At 38.2% G+C, this 19,700-nt stretch overlaps 1 protein-coding gene across 2 annotated transcripts in view; it reads right to left on the reverse strand.

Annotated features, from left to right (window-relative positions):
* Positions 1-19,700, reverse strand: part of LOC108708885 (mitogen-activated protein kinase kinase kinase 15) — a 79,772-nt gene that overhangs the window by 34,555 nt on the left and 25,517 nt on the right. For both annotated transcript variants that reach the window (XM_041583611.1, XM_041583610.1), the window contains exons 4-8: positions 15,467-15,660; positions 13,673-13,841; positions 10,819-10,925; positions 2,027-2,197; positions 542-654 (exon numbers count right to left, since the gene is read on the reverse strand). In XM_041583611.1, the coding sequence (XP_041439545.1) occupies positions 542-654; positions 2,027-2,197; positions 10,819-10,925; positions 13,673-13,841; positions 15,467-15,660 (754 nt within the window). The remainder of the gene's footprint in view (positions 1-541; positions 655-2,026; positions 2,198-10,818; positions 10,926-13,672; positions 13,842-15,466; positions 15,661-19,700) is intronic.

Consider the following 19,700-nt stretch of genomic DNA (forward strand, 5'->3'; position numbering starts at 1 on the left):
ACTTTTAGACGCTATCTGGTTGCTAGAGTTCCATTTACCCTAGCCATCAGGCATTGGTTTGAATGGGGGTGTAAAAAAAGCAGAGGGCTTAAATAGTAACATACAGTAAGTAATAAAAGTAACAATTAGTCTACCGCCACACCAGGTGGACTCTTGGCCTGTGGATAAATGCTGTCTGAGAATCCATCCGGGGGCAGGTGCTTAAAGCTGATCCCTATTCGTACGTTTTTGCACCAAAATCCACTCCAAGTATGTGCACCTGGGCCGACGCAGTGGCACATCAAAAAGCTGTTTGGAGCTAAGGGGCTGATTCTTAGCCTGAATTTATCTACAGGACGAGAATCTGTTTGGTGTGGCAGTATTCTAAAAATACAATTATAGCATTATTCAGTAATATAAATAAGATTTGGTTTAGGATTTGGCTAAATTCCAGTGAGATTTGGATTTGCATGATTTTTTGACAAACTTTTTTTCTGAGTTTTAGTGCTGAATGCTGTGAGTCTGCTATGGTAGTACTTTGGATATTCACTATGACATTTACCTATTTTTCTCAATTCCATGGAGCTTTCAAACTGCTGCCCAGCAACCATAAGTAAAACAGCCAGATTAATTCCAGAATATAATGAGGGCTGGAGCTCAAAGCCTTTGCGATACCTGAAGGAAACAATGGTTCTCAGTTAGTGGTTTCATTCTAAAAAACGTTTCAATGAAGAAGGGCATGATTATGCTTTTGGCAATTACTTTAACAGTGGCTTCATACAGTTGAATTTTTAGGATATGCAATCATAGCACAGTTTATAAAAATACAGCATGTATCAAATACAGTCTTCAGGTGGCAGTTTATTTGTTTAGGCCAATAAACTGAGGTGCAAATTTGCCACAGTTTTTTTTTAGAATGGTTCAGCAAAGTAACCAATCACAAAGACTGGGGCAAGTTGATCAATCTGTATTAATCTTGAGTGACTGTGCAGCCACTATTATAAAGCAGAGTGATCTATAACACAGCAGATAGCTTCAAGGATTGAAACTCAATAGATGGTTTCCCTCAATGTTTGTTTTGCTTTTCTCTGAAATCTAAATTGAAGTGAAGAGGGTTTTTAAAGACTATACTTAAAGCTTTTATAACAAATTAATTAAATCATGCTAAGGATCATAATATTCTCACTAGCTACTGTATGTATGACACCTGATAACATAACACGTTATTTAAATGAATTATGATTTTTAACAGTTTCAATTGCCCATACAAAGGAAAAACCGAGTCTCTTTACATGCACAACACTTTACAATCTACTGTATTTACCTAATGTAACTTAAAGCTAAACTATACACTACTGAAATAAAACAGTGCAATACTTTTCTGTTATATTTCTTAATGAGGAGGTTTATTAATAACAATAATAATAATACAAAAAGTATGGCAGATATGCTGCACACTATGTTTTAGGGATTTATTCTAGCCCAAAACAACTGCAGTCCTTGACCTGCCTCTAAATATGCCCCAATAGCATCCCAACTTGTTTTCTGTAGATTGACAGTATATGCTTTGTGCTGCTTCCAGTTACCTGAGCTTAGGGACCCACAATACACTCTATATAAAGAATAATAAATGCCACAACACAAGGCTAATTAGAAATTAATTCATAGTTGCATTGTAAGTAATCTCATGGACACTTGTTTCCCTAGGGACAAACCATTGGATTACAACAGTAGGAATATGATTCGCTGTAGTGAGAGCTCCATGATCTAGCCGATGCGGTCCCAGATCCAATGGGAAAATTAAACCTGCCCAATCGACATCTGATGATTTATGCCCAGATATTGTTTGGGTGGGCATGTCTGAGGTCCCCATACACACAGAATTGGTACAAATTGGCAGATTAAATCTGTCTCTGTATGGCCACCTTTAGTCTTTACTTTCTGTACTGCTTTCTCTTAATATTCATTAGTAATGTTAATATTAACAAATATCACTCAGGTTAAGAGTGTGTTCATTGTTGATAATTGAATATCATCCTTACTATACCATTCAATGGCACTATCCCGACTTTTGGTATCCTTGCAATCAGCATCAAGGAACATGTCTTTGTATATTCTTCCACACAGGCAGAACATGTCCGGTGCCGGATGGTCACAAGCCTGCAGCACCTGAAGCATCACATGCAATGCTTTTTCACGATCCCCTGTATTTTTCCTCCTAGAAGTAAAACAGATGTAATAGTATAACATCACCAATACAGTGCTGCCAAGCCTTTTCCACTAACTGGGCTAAAAGTACTAGAATACCAATTTTCAGGGTTAAAACAAGTTTATGGAGCCCTTGATAGTCAAAAGCCATAAAATGTCTTCCACTTGGACTTAGTGAAATGAGAGAGAGAAGATAATTAGGCCACTTTACTGGAACTTTGATCGCCGGGGCCCCCCACCTCTGCAGTTTACAGTGCACCTTACCATCAGTGCAAGTTATCCAAAGGGCCCCACCACACTCCCAATAGTTCCGCCCCTGTTAGATATGGGGAATATGGGGCATACAATATTTCTAAACCTGTAATAAAAAGGCTTCGACATACAACACATATTGCCATATTAATGCCACAATTCACCATAGTAATTTTCTGCTATTAATAAGCATTGTAATCATTTCATTACATAATTTTTCCAGTTTTTAATACCTCTTTTTTTCCCCAAAATTTCCTTGCTGCCTGAAGTCTACATCTGCACTGGAAATGCCTATGGAAGATGGTTGGGGGGCTTTTGGGGGTTCATTTATTACACCCCAGGTGCATTGTAGAATTGTAATTTAGTGGCTTGTATCCAGTGTCAAACTGGCCCACCGGGATACCAGGAAAACTCCCGGTGGGCCCGGGTGCTGCTAAACGTTTGGCCTATTTCGTGGCCATTTCCTATTTCTTTGAGAACAAAGGGGCTAAATAGATGGAATAATAGATTATAGTATGTAAAGAATAGAGCCTAGGAGAATAGAGGTTGAGTGAGGAGAGAAATAATAATTGTACTGAGAGTGGGCCCCTGGTCTATGGTTCTTTGGTGGGCCCATGGTCTAAGGTTTTTGGGTGGGCCCCTGGTGTCCCAGTCCGACACTGCTTGTATCCTTCCAATCTTTTTAATAGTAACTGTAAGGTGCACAGCATAAGTACTGACTGGCACAAGAAGGCACAATTATTTTGTGTAAGGCATAGGAAAAAATCAACAGTCTTTTTGCAGTGTTTAATGAATATAAGGAGCCCTTACTGACGGGCCTAGAGAAGGGAGAATACAGAGACAAGAGAAGAATCTGTTTGTCTGTGTCTGTTTTTCTGTGGGGCATGGTGTCACTCATTTTCTTTCCCAAATATGACAAAGGCTATCTTGTATTTCTCTCACAACCAAATTATTGTTTTTATCAATAAACAGTGTTACTATATTAGGGATGGGGCTAGCGGTTTTGTCTTTATTTATCTTTTACTTGAACTGAATAATATAAATAATATTGGGTTGTCACCTTTCGCTGCTGCATAGTCAGGGCAGGCAGTGATGTCACTGGGCAGGTGGTGACATCATGGTGAGGGGTCTGCATCAATATACGAGAATCCTGCCCCGATTCTCCTAATTTTGAAACCGGGTAGGGGGGAAAAAATGGGCTGTACACGTCAAAACCAGACAAGTAACAACCCTACAATAAAATAAGACGGACAGTGACTCGGACAACCAGAGAGCATTTTTTAGTCGGAAAGGGGGCAACAAATAAAGCTAATAATTCAAAGACCATAGAAAATGAAGTCAAACTATATAAAAGTTGCTCAGCACACACTAAAATTTACTAAAAAGGTCAACCCCCCTTTTAAGAAATTAAACAGACACTGCTTTATCTTCTGTTGCCAAGGTGGCTCTGCAATGATAACTCTGTGTTTGCATCCAGGACTAAATAAAACAGAAATTTAGCTCACAGTTTGCACTAATTAAAATTTCCTTTTACCGTTCACATAGGTCATCCTACAATAAATGGTGGAAAAAGCATTTGTAAGTGAAAAGCAAACACTTCTCCTGTGCTTAAAAGCCAGTCCAAGTTGTGCAGGGCGAGGCATCTGGAACATTCAGTGCTCAGTATTCAGAGTAGCTTATGATATTTTTTTTTTTCATCCGCTTGTACCGATTAATAAGCCAAAATATGTTGAGTTGCTGTGTTTGCCCTCTGCAAGCAATGTTAGTTAAAACCAGTTCTCTCCAGTAATTCCTGCAGTATTCAAAGTTTTAATACATGATATAGTTTGGTATAACTGGTGGCTTTCTAAGGCTTAATGTAATTAGGCAAATGGCACATACAGCATTTTGAATGCCGCTCTTCTCAGGCAGAAAAAATGTTGGTTAAAATGCCCTTAAAAATACATCTGTAGCCACTTTCCCATAGAGATTATGTGTGCAACACTCTGCAGGAAAAATGCCTCTATCTTGTATTATGTATATTTTTATTTATATAGTGCTAAGTGTGTATGCAGCACTGTACAGCAGAAGAATAAATTAATAGAACAAACAGGGGTCATTTCAATAATACATGCAAGTAAATACATAATACAGTTTAAGTTGAAAGGGCACATTTTTAAATTTAAGGGTCACTTTTAAGTTTAAAGGGCACCTGCACCTGCACCTGAAAAAGGCTTCCCACACTGAAGGTTTTTTTTTTTTTAAAGAATGTCCCCTGTCTACACTAAGCAGCCTGCACCATGAGGGAGCAACCGGTGCTGGCGGCCAAGTTTAAGGGTGCGCATGCACATAATAAGCCCACCAAACGGACCACTTATTTTGTGCATTCACACCCTGAAACATCTTTCGACAGCTGTTGCCCTATTATCAGGGCCACAACATGGATGCCTGTAGGAGCAGATCCCTCCCAGTGCGGGCAGCTTAGCCTGTGCAGGAACCATTCTTGTTTACCCATCCAGAGTGCTCTAGTGGAGGAAATATTTTTTTCAACTGACAGGTGCCTTTTAAGCAAGTGTTATAGAGACAATAGGAAGGAGATCCCTGCCGCGTAGAGTTTACATTCTAATTATTTTCCTATATGGTGGAAAACAATCTAAGTATAGTAAAAACTCCTTTGAGCTGTAGTCAGCCAGTTACAACCATGTCTTCTTTAGGTAGTACATTTTCTTTATGCCTCTATGGGAACAAGTGAAAAGTGCATAGGGACATGTTGTTAGCTGATGGTTTTCTCTGAGTGACAGCAATGTTCAAGCCATCACATTTACTATAAATCTTATTCATTATTTTAATAGCTTGTGCTTTTTTTCTTGATTTATTCTCTTTAACACATCTCCTTATATATTACCCTCTATCCTCCCCTCCTATTCTTTTCTTTGTTTTCAGATAGAAATAGAGAATGGCCATGGTATAGGCAAATGGTTGGGTGAACAGGAAAGCCCTCCGGGAGTTTCCCCCGCACATCTCCATCAAACAGAATCGATTTAACTTCTTGTTTATTCGAAGGAAGTTGAATCTGAACCAGGGAACTTTCAGCAGAGGCAGAGCTGTCTACCTACAACTTTACAAAATTCTGTCTTTGTCTGTTTTCTGGAGAAACATTTGTTACTAGGGATGCACTGAATCCAGAATTCTGTTTGGGATTCGGCCTTTTTCAGCAGGATTCGTATTCAGCCGAATCCTTCTGCCCGGCCGACCTGAATCCTAATTTGCATATGCAAATGAGGGGTGGGGAGGGAAATCGAGTGACTGTCACAAAACAAGGAAGTAAAATGTTTTTCCCCTTCTCAACCCTAATTTGCATATACAAATTAGGGTTCGGATTCGGTTCGGTATTCGGCCGAATCTTTCACAAAGGATTTGGAGGTTCGGCCAAATCCAAAATAGTGGATTCGGTGCATCCCTATTTGTTACCCTTGGAGTAGTCCTGCCCCAAAAAGAAAAGGTCTTCCTCTTTCCAAAAGTTTCCACTTCTAATCCATGGCATAACTTTTGGGCCCCAGACCCTGCTACACAAAAATATTCTGGGCCCTCATTGAAACACCGGTGAGTGACCCACGGCGCAAAAAACAAAACAGGAGCAAAAAACAAAACAGGATAAAACAAGTTCATTAAACAAAAGATACTGTATTATGAAAGCAGATTTCCATTACGGTTTGGCCAGAGGTTAAGACACGAGAATTCTGATCTAGCAGGTGCATGCCCAGCTCTTTGTGCATTTAACACCACTAGCTGCTGATAAAAGAAAAGGAATCACAAGAGCCTTAGATAAAACAAATTAAATTAGATCATATTACTGAGAGGGGGAAAACTAATTATATACTCTCATTAGCATTTCATATTTTTTGGAACCTAATTTCTCCTGATACTAATCAGACTGATGACAAGGTAAACTAATCACAACAACGGATTTTCTTAGATCTGATAGTAATAGTGCATTAGTGCACTAGTGCATTTTTGTCACACATGTTGCAATTGCCACTTGGAAAGCATCCCCAATTACTCTGATTGGTTATGGGCCTTGGGGCCTGAAAATTACTTCTAGTGAAGATGTCTCTTAAATTGGGGCTTCTTTTGTAACAAATAGATGCTTTTTCCTGTAAGAGTGTCCCCAATGTCTCATCCTCCAATAGCACAGCCCAGTACTTATTTAGAATTTCCTGGATCTGAGAGCTGTTGGTAATGTAAGTCAAAATAAATCGTACACTACCATTGTTATCATTAGTTTTGGTTTTGGTTACTAACAGCTCTGATCTTTCCGTGCATATTGCCCTGTTATAAGCTTTCTTGACTACTTTTCCCGAGTATCCTCTGGTTTCGAGTCTTAACTTAAGTTCTTTGGCCAATTCTTTGAACAGGTCCAATGAGGAACAATTACGCCTAAGCCTAAGAAATTCACCAGTTGGAACTAATTTTTTTACTGGATGGGGATGGAAGCTAGAATAAGCAAGTAGAGAATTGGTGGCTGTGGATTTCCTATAATTTTTCGTTAGGAGATGCCCTCCTTGGTCTATCTCAATCAAAAGATCTAGGAAAGAGACGGACCCTTCGGAGATCTCATAGTAAGTTTAACATTAAAGTCATTGTCATTCAGTTTTGTGACAAAGTCCACGGCTTCTGCTCGTGTGCCCTCCCAGATCAGTAAGATGTCATCGATGTACCTAATCCACTTACAGATTTTGGTACAATATGATGACATTGATGGACCCTGAACTGTAGTACGTTCCCAAAATCCTAAGAAGAGATTTGCATACGATGGGGCACAGTAAGTTTCCATTAAATGTGAAATAGTTATAACACAAAACAAATTTCATCAACTTACATATGAAATCCACCATATCCACTCTCTCCCCCAAATGTTCCATAAGGAAAAACCTAAGAGCTTGGAGGCCTAGGTCGTGTCTGATGGATGTATACAAGGACTCTACATCCGTTATGAGAAGTGTGGTTCTACTCACCACAAGATTTTCTATTTGTGAGAGAACATCTAATGTTTCTCTGGCATAAGTCTAATCCTTCTACTATTGGACATATTCTAACGTCCAAATATTGACTGGCCTTTTCAGTTAAATTACAGTTGCCGGACACTGTGGGTCTCCCTGGGGGGTTTTCTACATTTTTTGAACTTTAGGGAGCAGATAAAAGGTTGCCGTTCTCGGCCTTTTTACTGTTAGAAAGGATTATACACTTTTTGGAGATTAAATTGTTGTTAAAGGCCTCTCCCAGTATGTTACTGTATATTTCTTGAAAGTTGTCAGTGGGATCCCCCAGGATTTCGTAACTGATAGAGGCAAGTTGTTTGTTAGCTTCCTCCAAATACATGTCATTTGGCCAGACAATATTCCCACCCTTATCTGATGGCTTAATTTGGACATCATTCCATTGTTGCATGTCATTAATGGCCCTCCACTCATCCCTTAATGTGTTGTTTTCATATACATGTGAGTTAAGTGATATAATATCTTGAATTACTAAATTAAGAAAAATAGCCACATTTGGGCCGATGTTCGATGCAGGAGTGAAATAAGATTTAACTTTGTGTTTTTTAAACCAATATTGACTGATTTATTCTTCGAAAAACATATTAATTTATATCGTAATTTATAAATTTTGTATAATCAGTATATTTCCAATTGGGTATTTCTTCAATAATGGATTAACACTTGCTCTATTTCACATTTTAAAATTCACGAAGTATTAGTTTAGAGATCAATCTATTTATGGTGTATTTAACCCTTTAACTGTATTACAAACGGGCACTTAAATAATTGATAATTTACTTTACTCTTTTTTTTGTTAAGCAAGATTTCTTGCCTTACATGTTCTTTGAACTTTCACTTTTAGTTATAGACATGGTTCTTTTCGCCTCATACTTATTCTAATTGGTTTACTCTGACTTCAGTCAGACCTCTGCTATAACTATCAGAATTATTATTACTGTTAGGCTGTAATTTAGGGGATCCACATTTCCTTGTTCTCACAAAATCTTCAAATGGGTCACTGGACCTCAGCCTTTGAATTCTACATGAACTCGGCAGGTTTTAGGTGGTGAATAGTTGAATTCAAATTGTTCCCAGGGTCCAGGTATGATAAATCTCGAATTCCAATCATTCACAAAAAAACACAACTCAAAAATTTGAATTTACAATTCAAACCTACATAAATCTGCCACTAGGAGTAGCAAAATACAGAGAACAGTTGCAAATTGCTTTTATTCTTACCTTTAACCCATGCCTGAAAACTGCATAAAACAGACAACCCTTTTTGCACAAGTGGGTTTTTAATAGAAGTGATTTTTTTCTTTTCAGGTTGAGTTACCCTTAAAAATTAATGTGATAGGGTTAGCCTTTGGGATGTCTCGACTAAACAGCCACTCACATAACAGGTTACTGAACTACCTTTCTTTTGTATATAAACCAGTTATTCATGGATTTGCAGGCAAACTGAATAAACTATATAAAAATACTGCATGAAGTTTTTTTTAATGCGGAAAGGGCACACATTACCAAATTTATCACAGATTTTAATTCATTTATCCCAAGACCAGCTCTGAATTTTTATGCCGTGTGATGAGTTTTAAGAAGGTATCAGAAATCTTGATAACCTGCACAATCCAACAATCAGGGCATACTTAATGATTTTCACAATCTTAACTTTGTTCCATGAGTTCCACTAACTTCTGAAACATTCTACAATTGTTCTGCATTTCTTGGTTTTGCCTCAGAAACAGCAATTTTGATGATGTCACCCCAGAAGTTTTCTATTGGATTAAGGTCCAGGGCTTGGGCTGGCCACTCCATAACATCAATAACCAAGATGTTGCTTGTGCATTGGTGTGTATGGGGTCATTGTCTTGTTGAAACACCCATTTCAAGGGATTACCTCTTTGGCATAAAGCAACATGACCTCTTCAAGTATTAAATGTATTTAAACTAATCGATGATCCCTGATATGTGATAAATAGGCCCAACACATAGTTTGAGAAACACCCCTAAATTATGATGCTTGCTCCACCACGCAAGTTTTCCATTTTCTTACACATCGTACAGGCTTGTTTGCCATTTTAAAGCATTTGAGATAATTTTAGCAGCTATCAAATCACCTTTTTCATCAAAGTACATTGTTATTTGGAACAATATCTGGAATGAGCCATTTTATTCAGATGTTCAAAGAGAAATGCACTATAACCAGCATGCACAACATTTGCTGCATTTAATTGACCCCTGTTTTTTCACAGAATGATTGACACACTGCTATTATTTGGGACAATTTGTTATTTTAAATACTATTATTTTTTTGAACAAGCCTCAATTAATGATTAAATTACACAGAATCAGCAGCATGTATGTCATGGCTGTTAATTACGCTACTAAACCTACTAGTGAATTATTTGTCATGTAGAAATATAATTTCAACTAAAAACAGTGATTGATCAGGTTAGTGATGTTGGACTGCTATTATTCTTAACTGTATATGATTGTTTCTACCTGTTCATGAGCATAAACAATTTTTGTGATTATCTGGAATCATCCCACTGAGCCAATCCATCTATACCCCTCCACCCCAAGTATGAGACTGAAAACCAAACACTGTTCCCCTTGTATATTCTCATTTATTTCTATAGCACACACTAGAGTGGATTTCAGAAGGAGTCAATTAACCTTTCTGTATGTTGTTGGAGTATTGGGAAGAAACTAGAGTACCTGAAGAAAACTGATGTGGACATAAGGAAAACATAATAGAATATATGTTAATATACATAATATATATGTTAATATACATAGGAATAGAACTCATGCCTAAATTAGAACTGAACTCAGAACCCAAATGCTACAGGGCCACTGAGACAGACTACAGGTTGTACAGAGCCCTTCCCTCCATCTGGGAACAAGAAGACCCTACTTATGACCAGGGCTGGATTTAAAGATGCTGTGTCCCTGGGCCCCCTCACCACTTACACTCGACCTCCACCCTGCTGCTCACAATCCTCTCATCAACCTGCTGCTTGCCGATTGCCCTCCCAACTATGCTTCTTCTGCCCAATGTGTTCTCTTCCACTGGGGATTGGGTGCTCCAAGCTACTGTCAAAATCTCCCACCCAGTCTCCGCGGACAGTGGACAACAAGCTGCCCCCCCCCCCAATTTTTGCTGCCCTAGGCCTGGGCATTTCTGGCCTGCCCACAAATGGCTAGATAGTAATACTAAATAGAATAAAATATTATAATAATTATAATTATAACACCAATATTTGCCAATAAGCATCACATAGTTCTTCCCTTGTTTGACTTTGGGTGTTGCATTGATCTTTATCTCGCTCTTTAAATCATTGATAATATTCCTTACCTATTTAGAGCAAAGGCATAATGGAACTTGATATTATGCTGATCCGCTAGGTCACAAGTTGGCAGCATTTCTAGAGTTTCCACCAATCGAACCATGGCATCATAGTCCTGAATTGAAACACAATAAATACTGGAATCAGACAAACACATAATGCATGTATTCCATAAAAATAGTTTTAAGTTTTATGATAATTGAGCCCTTTATTTAAATGTCTCAGAGAATGCAGCTAAATACAATTATTTATGTACATATAAATTGTTCAGGCATCAAATACATCACACAAGCTCTCTAAATGCTGGCAACGGCATCTGACCAGTAATCTCTTCTTTACAGCGAGAGTGCTTCTAAAGCCTTAACAATGTAATCTCCCTGAAGATGATCTTGATATAAAGCAAATGCATACACACTTTGCAGAATAGGCACATAGCCTTTACTAATCTATGTATGTTACTTGAATGAAGGTCCTTAAAAAGACTGGCTTTACTCATGAAAACACAGATTACATACCAGTCACATTCATTGTTTATAATAGCAGACTCAATGGCGTTCTACAAAGTGTGTATGTGCATGTCCCTAAGGTGCATTTCTTTGACTTGTAGAGAGTTATCCTGCTCAATATCCAGAAAAAATAAGCACCACCACTGAAGCTATCAATCAGATGTATGGCAGTAGCTACTACATTAAGCTCCATTGGTATCCCCTTCCACAAACAACTTCCTGACATTGCTGCAGAGCCTCTAGATGATTTGCTTGGAAGGCTTAAATACATGTAATTGAGACCCATTTTATGGAAAGCCTTTGGAGTATGCAAACTAAGGGGCCAATTCACTAACCTCCGGAAATTCGCCAGTGACGGCTTCGCTGCACTTCGCCAGGTGAAAATTCGCCAGGTGAAAATTCGCCAGGACAACGCTAATTCACTAAAATGCAAAGTTGCGTCCAGGGCACCAAACGATGGTGAAGTTTCGCTAGCGTTAATTCGGCAAGCAAAGTGAAGTTGCACTAGCGTTGGCTAATTTGCATACTGCGGGAAGTTAAATTTCAATGGACGTATATGTTGCAGCAAAAATATTACATTACACAAGCCCATCATAAAATAAAATAAAATAAGAGTTTTTATATTGCCCCACACATTAGCCCAGTGTATAGTTTGTGTGCCATATTTAAGGAAATGTAGGGGGGAAGCCGTGTACCCTAAAAAAAATGTATGATCTTTTGCAGCATATCACCCTAAAAAACTGAAAAGTCACCAGCGTTTTTTGGGTCTGGTCTGAGGTGGCGAAGGCAAGTCTGGTGCAACAGGTAACGTTCAGTAAAATCTGCATCTTAGTGAATTTGCGAAGTAACGCTCTTTCGCCAGAATGAAATGGCGTAAGAGTGCGAAGTAGCGCTAGAGTCTATCTCCTTTGCTAGCGAATTTACGCCTGTGCCCATTAGTAAATCGGCGAAGCCCCAAAATTACGTCATGCTGGCGAATTTTCGCTAACGTTAGTCACTTCACCCTTAAGTGAATTTCCCCCTAAGGAGGTTATTTACTAAAATCCGAAAATTTCTCACTATTTTCTTAAAACCATTTCGACCAAGCTCCCATCCACATTTGTACAGTACTTTCAACAAGTTAACTCAAAAATATCTAGTGCAAGAAAAGACTCAATAAAGTCAAGAAAAAAATCTGAATTGTATGATTTTTTTTACATTTACATTTCGAAATTCAAAGTAATTTTTTGGATACTTCGACCATCTAATAGGATACTACGACTTCGAATTTACTTTGATTTCTATTCAAAGTAAAAATAGTTTGAATATTCGATAATCAAAGTACTGTCTCTTTAAAAAAACTTTGACTTAAATACTTCGCCAAATTAAACCTACCGAAGTGCTATTTTAGCCTATGGGGACCTCCTTCTACAATCATTTTCTAAGTCTTTACCCATCGAAGTAAAATAGTTCGATTGTACGCTAAAATCGTTCGAATCCTTCGATTTTACTTTGATCGTTCAATTGCAAAATTCGTTGAAAAATCCTTTGACTTCGATATTCGAAGTCAAAGTATTTTAATTTGATGGTCGTATTTGAAGTATTTTTTACTTCGAAATTCGACCCTTGATAAATCTGCCCCTATGGGAGATAGCCTTTCGCATTGATACTTATTTTCTCCTCTAGCAATAAACCACTAAAAATGCATTCTTTTGTAGACCAATTTAAAGGCTAAAATGTATGATATATATGGTCTCCTTACAAAACAGCATTTGTTGGGAAAAAATAAACTAGTGTGAAGCTAATGCTAAGGTGTAAATATACTTCTCGAGGCTGTTCTTTTTAATTTGAAACAGCTTATTTTGGTAGCAGGATACAATTAATTAAATTGTTACTAGTATAGGTACTGTATGGGATCAGTTATCTGGAACCCATTATCCAGAACGCTCCGAATTATGGAAAAGCTGTCTCCCATAGACTACTTTATAATTAAATAATCCAAATTTTTAAAAAATGGTTTCCTTTCCCCTGTTATAATAAAACAGTACATTGTACTTGATTCAAACCAAGATATAATTAATCTTCATTGGAAACAAAACCAGCCTATTGGGTTTATTTAATGTTCAAATGATTTTCTAGTAGACTTAAGATATGAGGATCCAAATTACAGAAAGATCCGTTGTCTAGAAAACCCCAGGTCACAAGCATTCTGGATAGCAGGTCCCCTACCTGTACAACAAATGGAAATAAATCAATTACAATGAAAAAGCATAAAGGATACCATAACAAAATGAAACCATAACAAAAATATTAGTATTTCAATGTTGCTTCGTTATAATTATCATGTTTTGAAGGTTTTGAGACCTAAAGCTCTTACTTGAATGTCTCTGTACGACAGGAGCAGGTTAATTACTATATCTGAAGTCAGGACTTCTGTGTTGTCCATGCGTAATCTTAGCCGGGCCAGTTCTTTGGCAAGTTCATCCCCTTGGTACTTTTCTCTGGCCTTTCTGATGTCACTAAGTAGGGTCTCCTTGTTGTAAGCACTAAGAGTAGAATAAAACAATTAAATAAGCTTTAAAGGCCTCCCCCAAGGTGCCACATCCCATGGTTTGTTGTGCTGACAGTGCCAAACATGTTCAAATTTGGATGTTGAATATCTGCATCCAAAGTAAGTATCCAAAGTAAAAACTGATGTTATAATACAGACAAAAATAAAAGGCAACTTAAGGACTTTTACTGATGAGGTGATTCTATTGCGCAAATCTATAAGTATTTCCTGTTCATAATTGGGCAGCTCAGCAGATATACTTTTGCTTGATCTCTGATATCCTTAATAAAATGCATGCTAGATCTTTACAGCAAATTAAATCCAAAAGGAGCACCAAAGTATAGGTAATATTGTCCAATTAACCTTGCTAATCCTTTGTTAATGAAGTCCTTGTCCCTATGTTACACTGCTTAATATGTATTTGTGTGATTCGCTTTAAGCTTCAGAATCAGAATCACTTCTAAGCTATGTATAATAATCCAGCAAACGGTGACTTCATTATAAAAGCATGAACAGGTATGGGACCTGTTATCCAGAATGCTCGGGACCTAGGGTTTTCCGGATAACGGATCCTTCCTTCCGAAATTTGGATCGCCATACCTTAGGTCTACTAGAAAATCATGTAAACAATAAATAAACCAAAATAAGATGGTTTTGCTCCCAATAAGGATTCATTATATCTTAGTTGGGATCAAGTACAGCAAGGTACTGTTTTATTATTACAGAAAAAAAAAACTATAATTGATTATAATGGAGTCTATGGGAGACACACTTTCCGTAATTCAGAGCTTTCTAGATAATGGGTTTCCAGGTAATGGATCCCATACCTGTATCTATCTATCTATCGATATACCTGTAAGGTAGAGTCCTGCAGCGGGTCGGTTACCCACAAAAACCTGTGGGTAGGAGTTCCGGGTTTGAGTATAGACGCGGGTCGGCGGTTCTGCGGGTTTGTGGGTCGCGGTTCGGGCCTTCTCAATAGTGATTTTAACTCTTTTTTTTCTGATCACGTCTACTTCCAATGATGTCACTTCCGGTTTACAATGATAACACTTCCAGATTCTTGATGGTCAGCGGGTCGCGCATCCGGGTTGCAGAAAAGGTACTTGCGGGTTGGGTAGTGGGTCCAAGCGGGTAAGAATGCGGGTTGCAGGTTGCGGGTTCCAAAAAATGGACCCGCGCAGGACTCTACTGTAAGGTTTATATTCTAATTATTTTGTCTTAATGATATGGAAAATTATAAACTCTGCACATTTCTATTCAAAGGGGGCTGCTATATAGCTAGCCTCTATTGTGGTATTATCCAAAGCAACAAATTAGAAACTGGTCATGAAGAGAGAACACCTCTTTGCAGCAATGTAGCCACTCTTACAAAAAGTATAAATGCAAACATGCAGAAAAGGAACACAATGCTGTCACAGACTTGTTTTTCTAATCCACTGATATAGAAGAAATTTCTATTAGCCATCTACTTTAAGCTTAGTTCCATCATCCATTTGTTGTTTGTTACAACAGGTGAAATACATTTTCCAATTAACATTACTGATTGCCCTTGGAAGAAAACAACAAAAGAAATGCCAATATTTCATTGATGTATATTATGACTGTGCTAAAATTTACCATGATGTTACGTGGATATCCTTCAGCAAGCTTATAAATCTGTCCACCAGAGGAACACATAGAGGTCCCAGGAGGTTGTCCCAGTTTGGTTGCATGTACTCGGAGGCTCGTCGCTGTGCATCAGTTTCACAGCAAAAATAATCCCCACATGGGGTCAAGATGTATGAGATAAAGTAATAGTTACCGGTAGAGGCCTGCAATGAAAAAAAATAAACAATGATTAAATAAAGTTTAATACCAAATGATGCACAGTGACAAAATATGCAATTATAATAAACAAAATGACACACAGCACTGACTGGTGGACACAGACACATATATGTTGTTCTATTGAAAGTGATACTATAGTTCACTAGCCCAATCATTTTCCAGAGCAGTATTTGCAAAAGGCCATGCAGAATGCTGACCATGGCTTCACATATTATGGGTCCCTTCAGAGTAGAAAGAGTGTGAGGAAGTTTCAATAACCAAATATTCACCTCTTGACTGCAGGCAAAGCAGAAGCGCCTGTAGATGCTGTGAGCATAATAGCCTATGGGACACCTTTCTCTCCCTTCCCTTTGGAATAGGTGCACTTGTGATGTCACTTCCCACTTACAGTGATGTCACTTTCGGTTTCACTGGGTTGGGAAGTCCTTGTTTCTAGGTCGGAAGGTATGGGAAATATTTGTGGGTCGGGTGGCAGGTCTAAGTGTGGGGGGGTTTACCCGATGTTAGAGTTGGGTCATAGTCGGGAACTGGTCTGACCAACTGGACCCGCACAGGACTCCAGCCCCAATCTGCCCCTCTAAAAATAACACTGAAGAGAAAAAACTTTTCACCAGATACCAATATCTACAAACGTAGAAAGTATATCCACTGAGAAAAGAGTGAATCCAGAGCCTAATTTGGTCTTCCCTCCAACAGGAATTTCCAGACTTCGATATCTAAACATGCCTCAATCATATATCAGTCAGGGAGGTCATTGTTTTAGCTTCATACATGAGACAATAATCAACAGTTTCAGTGAAGAATGGCTAATAGGGATGCTAATTATGGGCACTACAAAAGTAGCCCATACGCAAGCTCATGGTGACCTGTGCTTGGTACAAACTGATGAGCCTGTCTGACCAATATGTGGCCGAAAATTGCCCAGATATCAATCGAGCACTATTAAAGGAAACTTTACCCCCAAGCAACAGATAGTTCATATCATATTAATTAACATAAAGAATCTTACCAAAATCAAATGGAGGTCGAAGTTTTTTGGGGTCAAATTCGGCCTACTTAGAATCATACGATCGTACTTCGATCAAAGTTTTTTTTTAACTCTGACCTTTGATCTCCCAAACTCCCCCAATTGCCTCCATACAGGTTCTAGTAGGTCCTCCATAGGCTAAAACAGCACTTCAGCAGCTTTTAAGTGGCAAATGGTCAAACTTTTAAAGAGACAGTACTTCAAAAAAATTCGACCTTCGAATTTTGACGTTTTTTTCAACTTCGAATCAAAGTTGGAACAGTCGAAGTACCCAAAAATTACTTCGAAATTCTAAGTTTTTAACTTCGAACCTTCACTTCGTCCTTTGATAAATCTGCCCCTAACTGTAACAGGAAGAAGTGTGGAAGCAAAAGGACACAACTCTGTCTGTTAATTGGCTCATGTGAACTAAAATGTATGGTTTGTTTGTGTGCACCGTGAATCATATGATCCCAGGGGGTGGCCCTAATTTTTTAAAATGGCAATTTTCTATTTAGGATTACCCAATGCACATACTACTAAAAATGTATATTATTATGAAAATGGTTTATTTACATGAAGCAGGGTTTTACATATGAACTGTTTTATGCAATATCTTTTTATAGAGACCTACATTGTTCGGGGAGTATAATTTTCCTTTAAAAATCCCATTGGACAAACCCACATTGGTGTGTTCATGAGAGCCTTGTCGGAGGGCTTCCTTAGGCCCTACTGTGTGATTAGCCCAATTTGGCCTCCGCACGCAGGTGGCCCAGAGAAAAAGCACTAGCCAATAAAAGTTAAAAAACTCATTAGAACGGACACAGTATTACTATAATTACAATACACACATACAAGCTCGAAATAAAGCCACGGAGCATGCCTTAATATAAAAAGTAAAACAAAAATAGAAGCAGTCTGTGAAGTCCCTAAAATAAACCTAATGAAACTGAGAAAAATCCTGATACTTTGCTTTCCTTTTCTATTCCAATTACTCACCTGGCAACGGTTGTGTAAAGAAAAGGCTACTTTGCATAGAATTCTCCATACGGCTCCTGCCCAGAAATACTAATAATAGGCAGCCTCTGCATTCAATTAACAGCACTCAAGTTTCTTTTTCTCAGTAACATCTTTCTGACTTCCTTGCATTGCTAGGAGCTGCATCTTACCAGTAGAATTCATTGCCATTGTCACGCACGTATGGATCACTGCTCCAGAACACTAGGCATTAGGCTGCTGCTTTGTAAATAAAATTAACAATTGCTGTGAATTACACAGCAATGATCTGTGAAGTATTTCTACCACTGTGGTGCATTAGTCAATTTACATAACTAAATTCAGGTACAACACAGAATGCTATGTAAATACTCTAGGGTGGAAGTTTCAGTGACATTCAGAATATTTCAGATTTCTTCATTGGGAAACTGTCACACCCAACAATGGAAATACTAAGGCCCCTTGGCGACAATTTGACCAGGTTAAAAACATATTCTTAACTTTATTCCTTATGTTTATAAATATATTCAACATAGCAACAACTGCTCTATGTTTATTCAAGGATAAGTAACCCACAAAAACCAAGCGGTTTATAAAGTTTTCCATCGTTAACTGCAGTCAGACTAAAAGTAGAAGTCTGCTGTGGGTTAATCCTCAGAAATAAAATTTACAATTGTTTTGTGAACTCCCCCAAAGTTTTTGGTCGGCAGAGAGTATGACACTTAAGCTCTGCATGCCAAAAAAAACATGTGATGTAAATAAAATGCTCTGTAGGGGTTAGGTTGTTCCCTTCTTTTTGACCTCTGTACTTCATCTAGTCATTTTCTCCCCAGACAGCAATCTTAGCGAGGATTCCCCATTTTTGGAATGGCAGTGTTCCCCAAGAACTAAAACATCTGCCATGCCCCCTGCACTAAAACTCTGCCCTATTCCCTGTATGCAGCAATCCCAGCTAGTGTCTCTCTGCATACTGTATATTGCATGCCAAAAGCTTTTGCTGTGGTGCTTATGGCAGATGAACGGCATACACTCAAACAAAAAGCATGTTGGTAGATTTAATTCCCAGAATATACTGAACCAGAGGCAAATTTAAAGTAGTACTAAAGCCTAACTAAAGAAGTAGCTAGAAATGTTGAAATGTACCTTGTACATCATCAGCCCAAAGATGCCCCAGTAGCTCCCCATCTTCTTTTCTGCGGATTTACTGCACATGCTCTGTGCTGCTGTCACTTACCCAAGTTTAGGGACTCACTCACAATATACAGTTCATATAGAATATAAATGTCACAATATAAGGCTGATTAATAATTAATACAGATAATTACTACATGGCAGCACAGAAACCAGTGCAATTAGCATCAGAATTTAATGAGCAGCCGTGTAGCATCAGCTTATATTACAGACAAACCTAATTTTCTGCTTGATTAATAACGACGACCCCTAAGCTTAGCTTCTCAACAGTTGCTCAGAGCCTACGGTGCATGTGAGTGTCACAGACACTTTCCAAGATGGCGACCCCCTGTGTCAAGTTTGAAATTCTGGATTATTGTTACTATTGAGAAGCTGAAACTGTAGGCCAGCGCAATAAGTTCCATATAAAAAAGGCATTTGCCATTTTTAGCGTTTAGTTCTCCTTTAAACCTGAGAACCATAACTCAGGAAGTTGTGCCAGGACATCCATTACATTTTCTGAGCTAAATACTTTTGCATAAATCTCTGCCTATAATTATTATACATTAGCCCTCTATAGAATAAATCACATTTAGTGGTCTATAAAGGGGAGTGTTCTGCAGAAATGAACAGTGTTTCCTATGCAACCCTGCTACACTGGCCCTGAGTCGGAACTTAAATTCTTTGAATACAACTCTGACTCCTCAGTTTATGGTACTTTTGACTATTAACATATTTTCCATGTTTACTGAAAGAAGTTACAAACATAACATACAAGGTACTTCATCACTGCCAATGCTCTGCAATATTAAAGCTATTTGAAGATCTATATGAAGATGGTGTCTGCTTTTG

Source organism: Xenopus laevis, chromosome 2S (genome assembly GCF_017654675.1).
Source record: "Xenopus laevis strain J_2021 chromosome 2S, Xenopus_laevis_v10.1, whole genome shotgun sequence".
NCBI lineage: Eukaryota > Metazoa > Chordata > Amphibia > Anura > Pipidae > Xenopus > Xenopus laevis.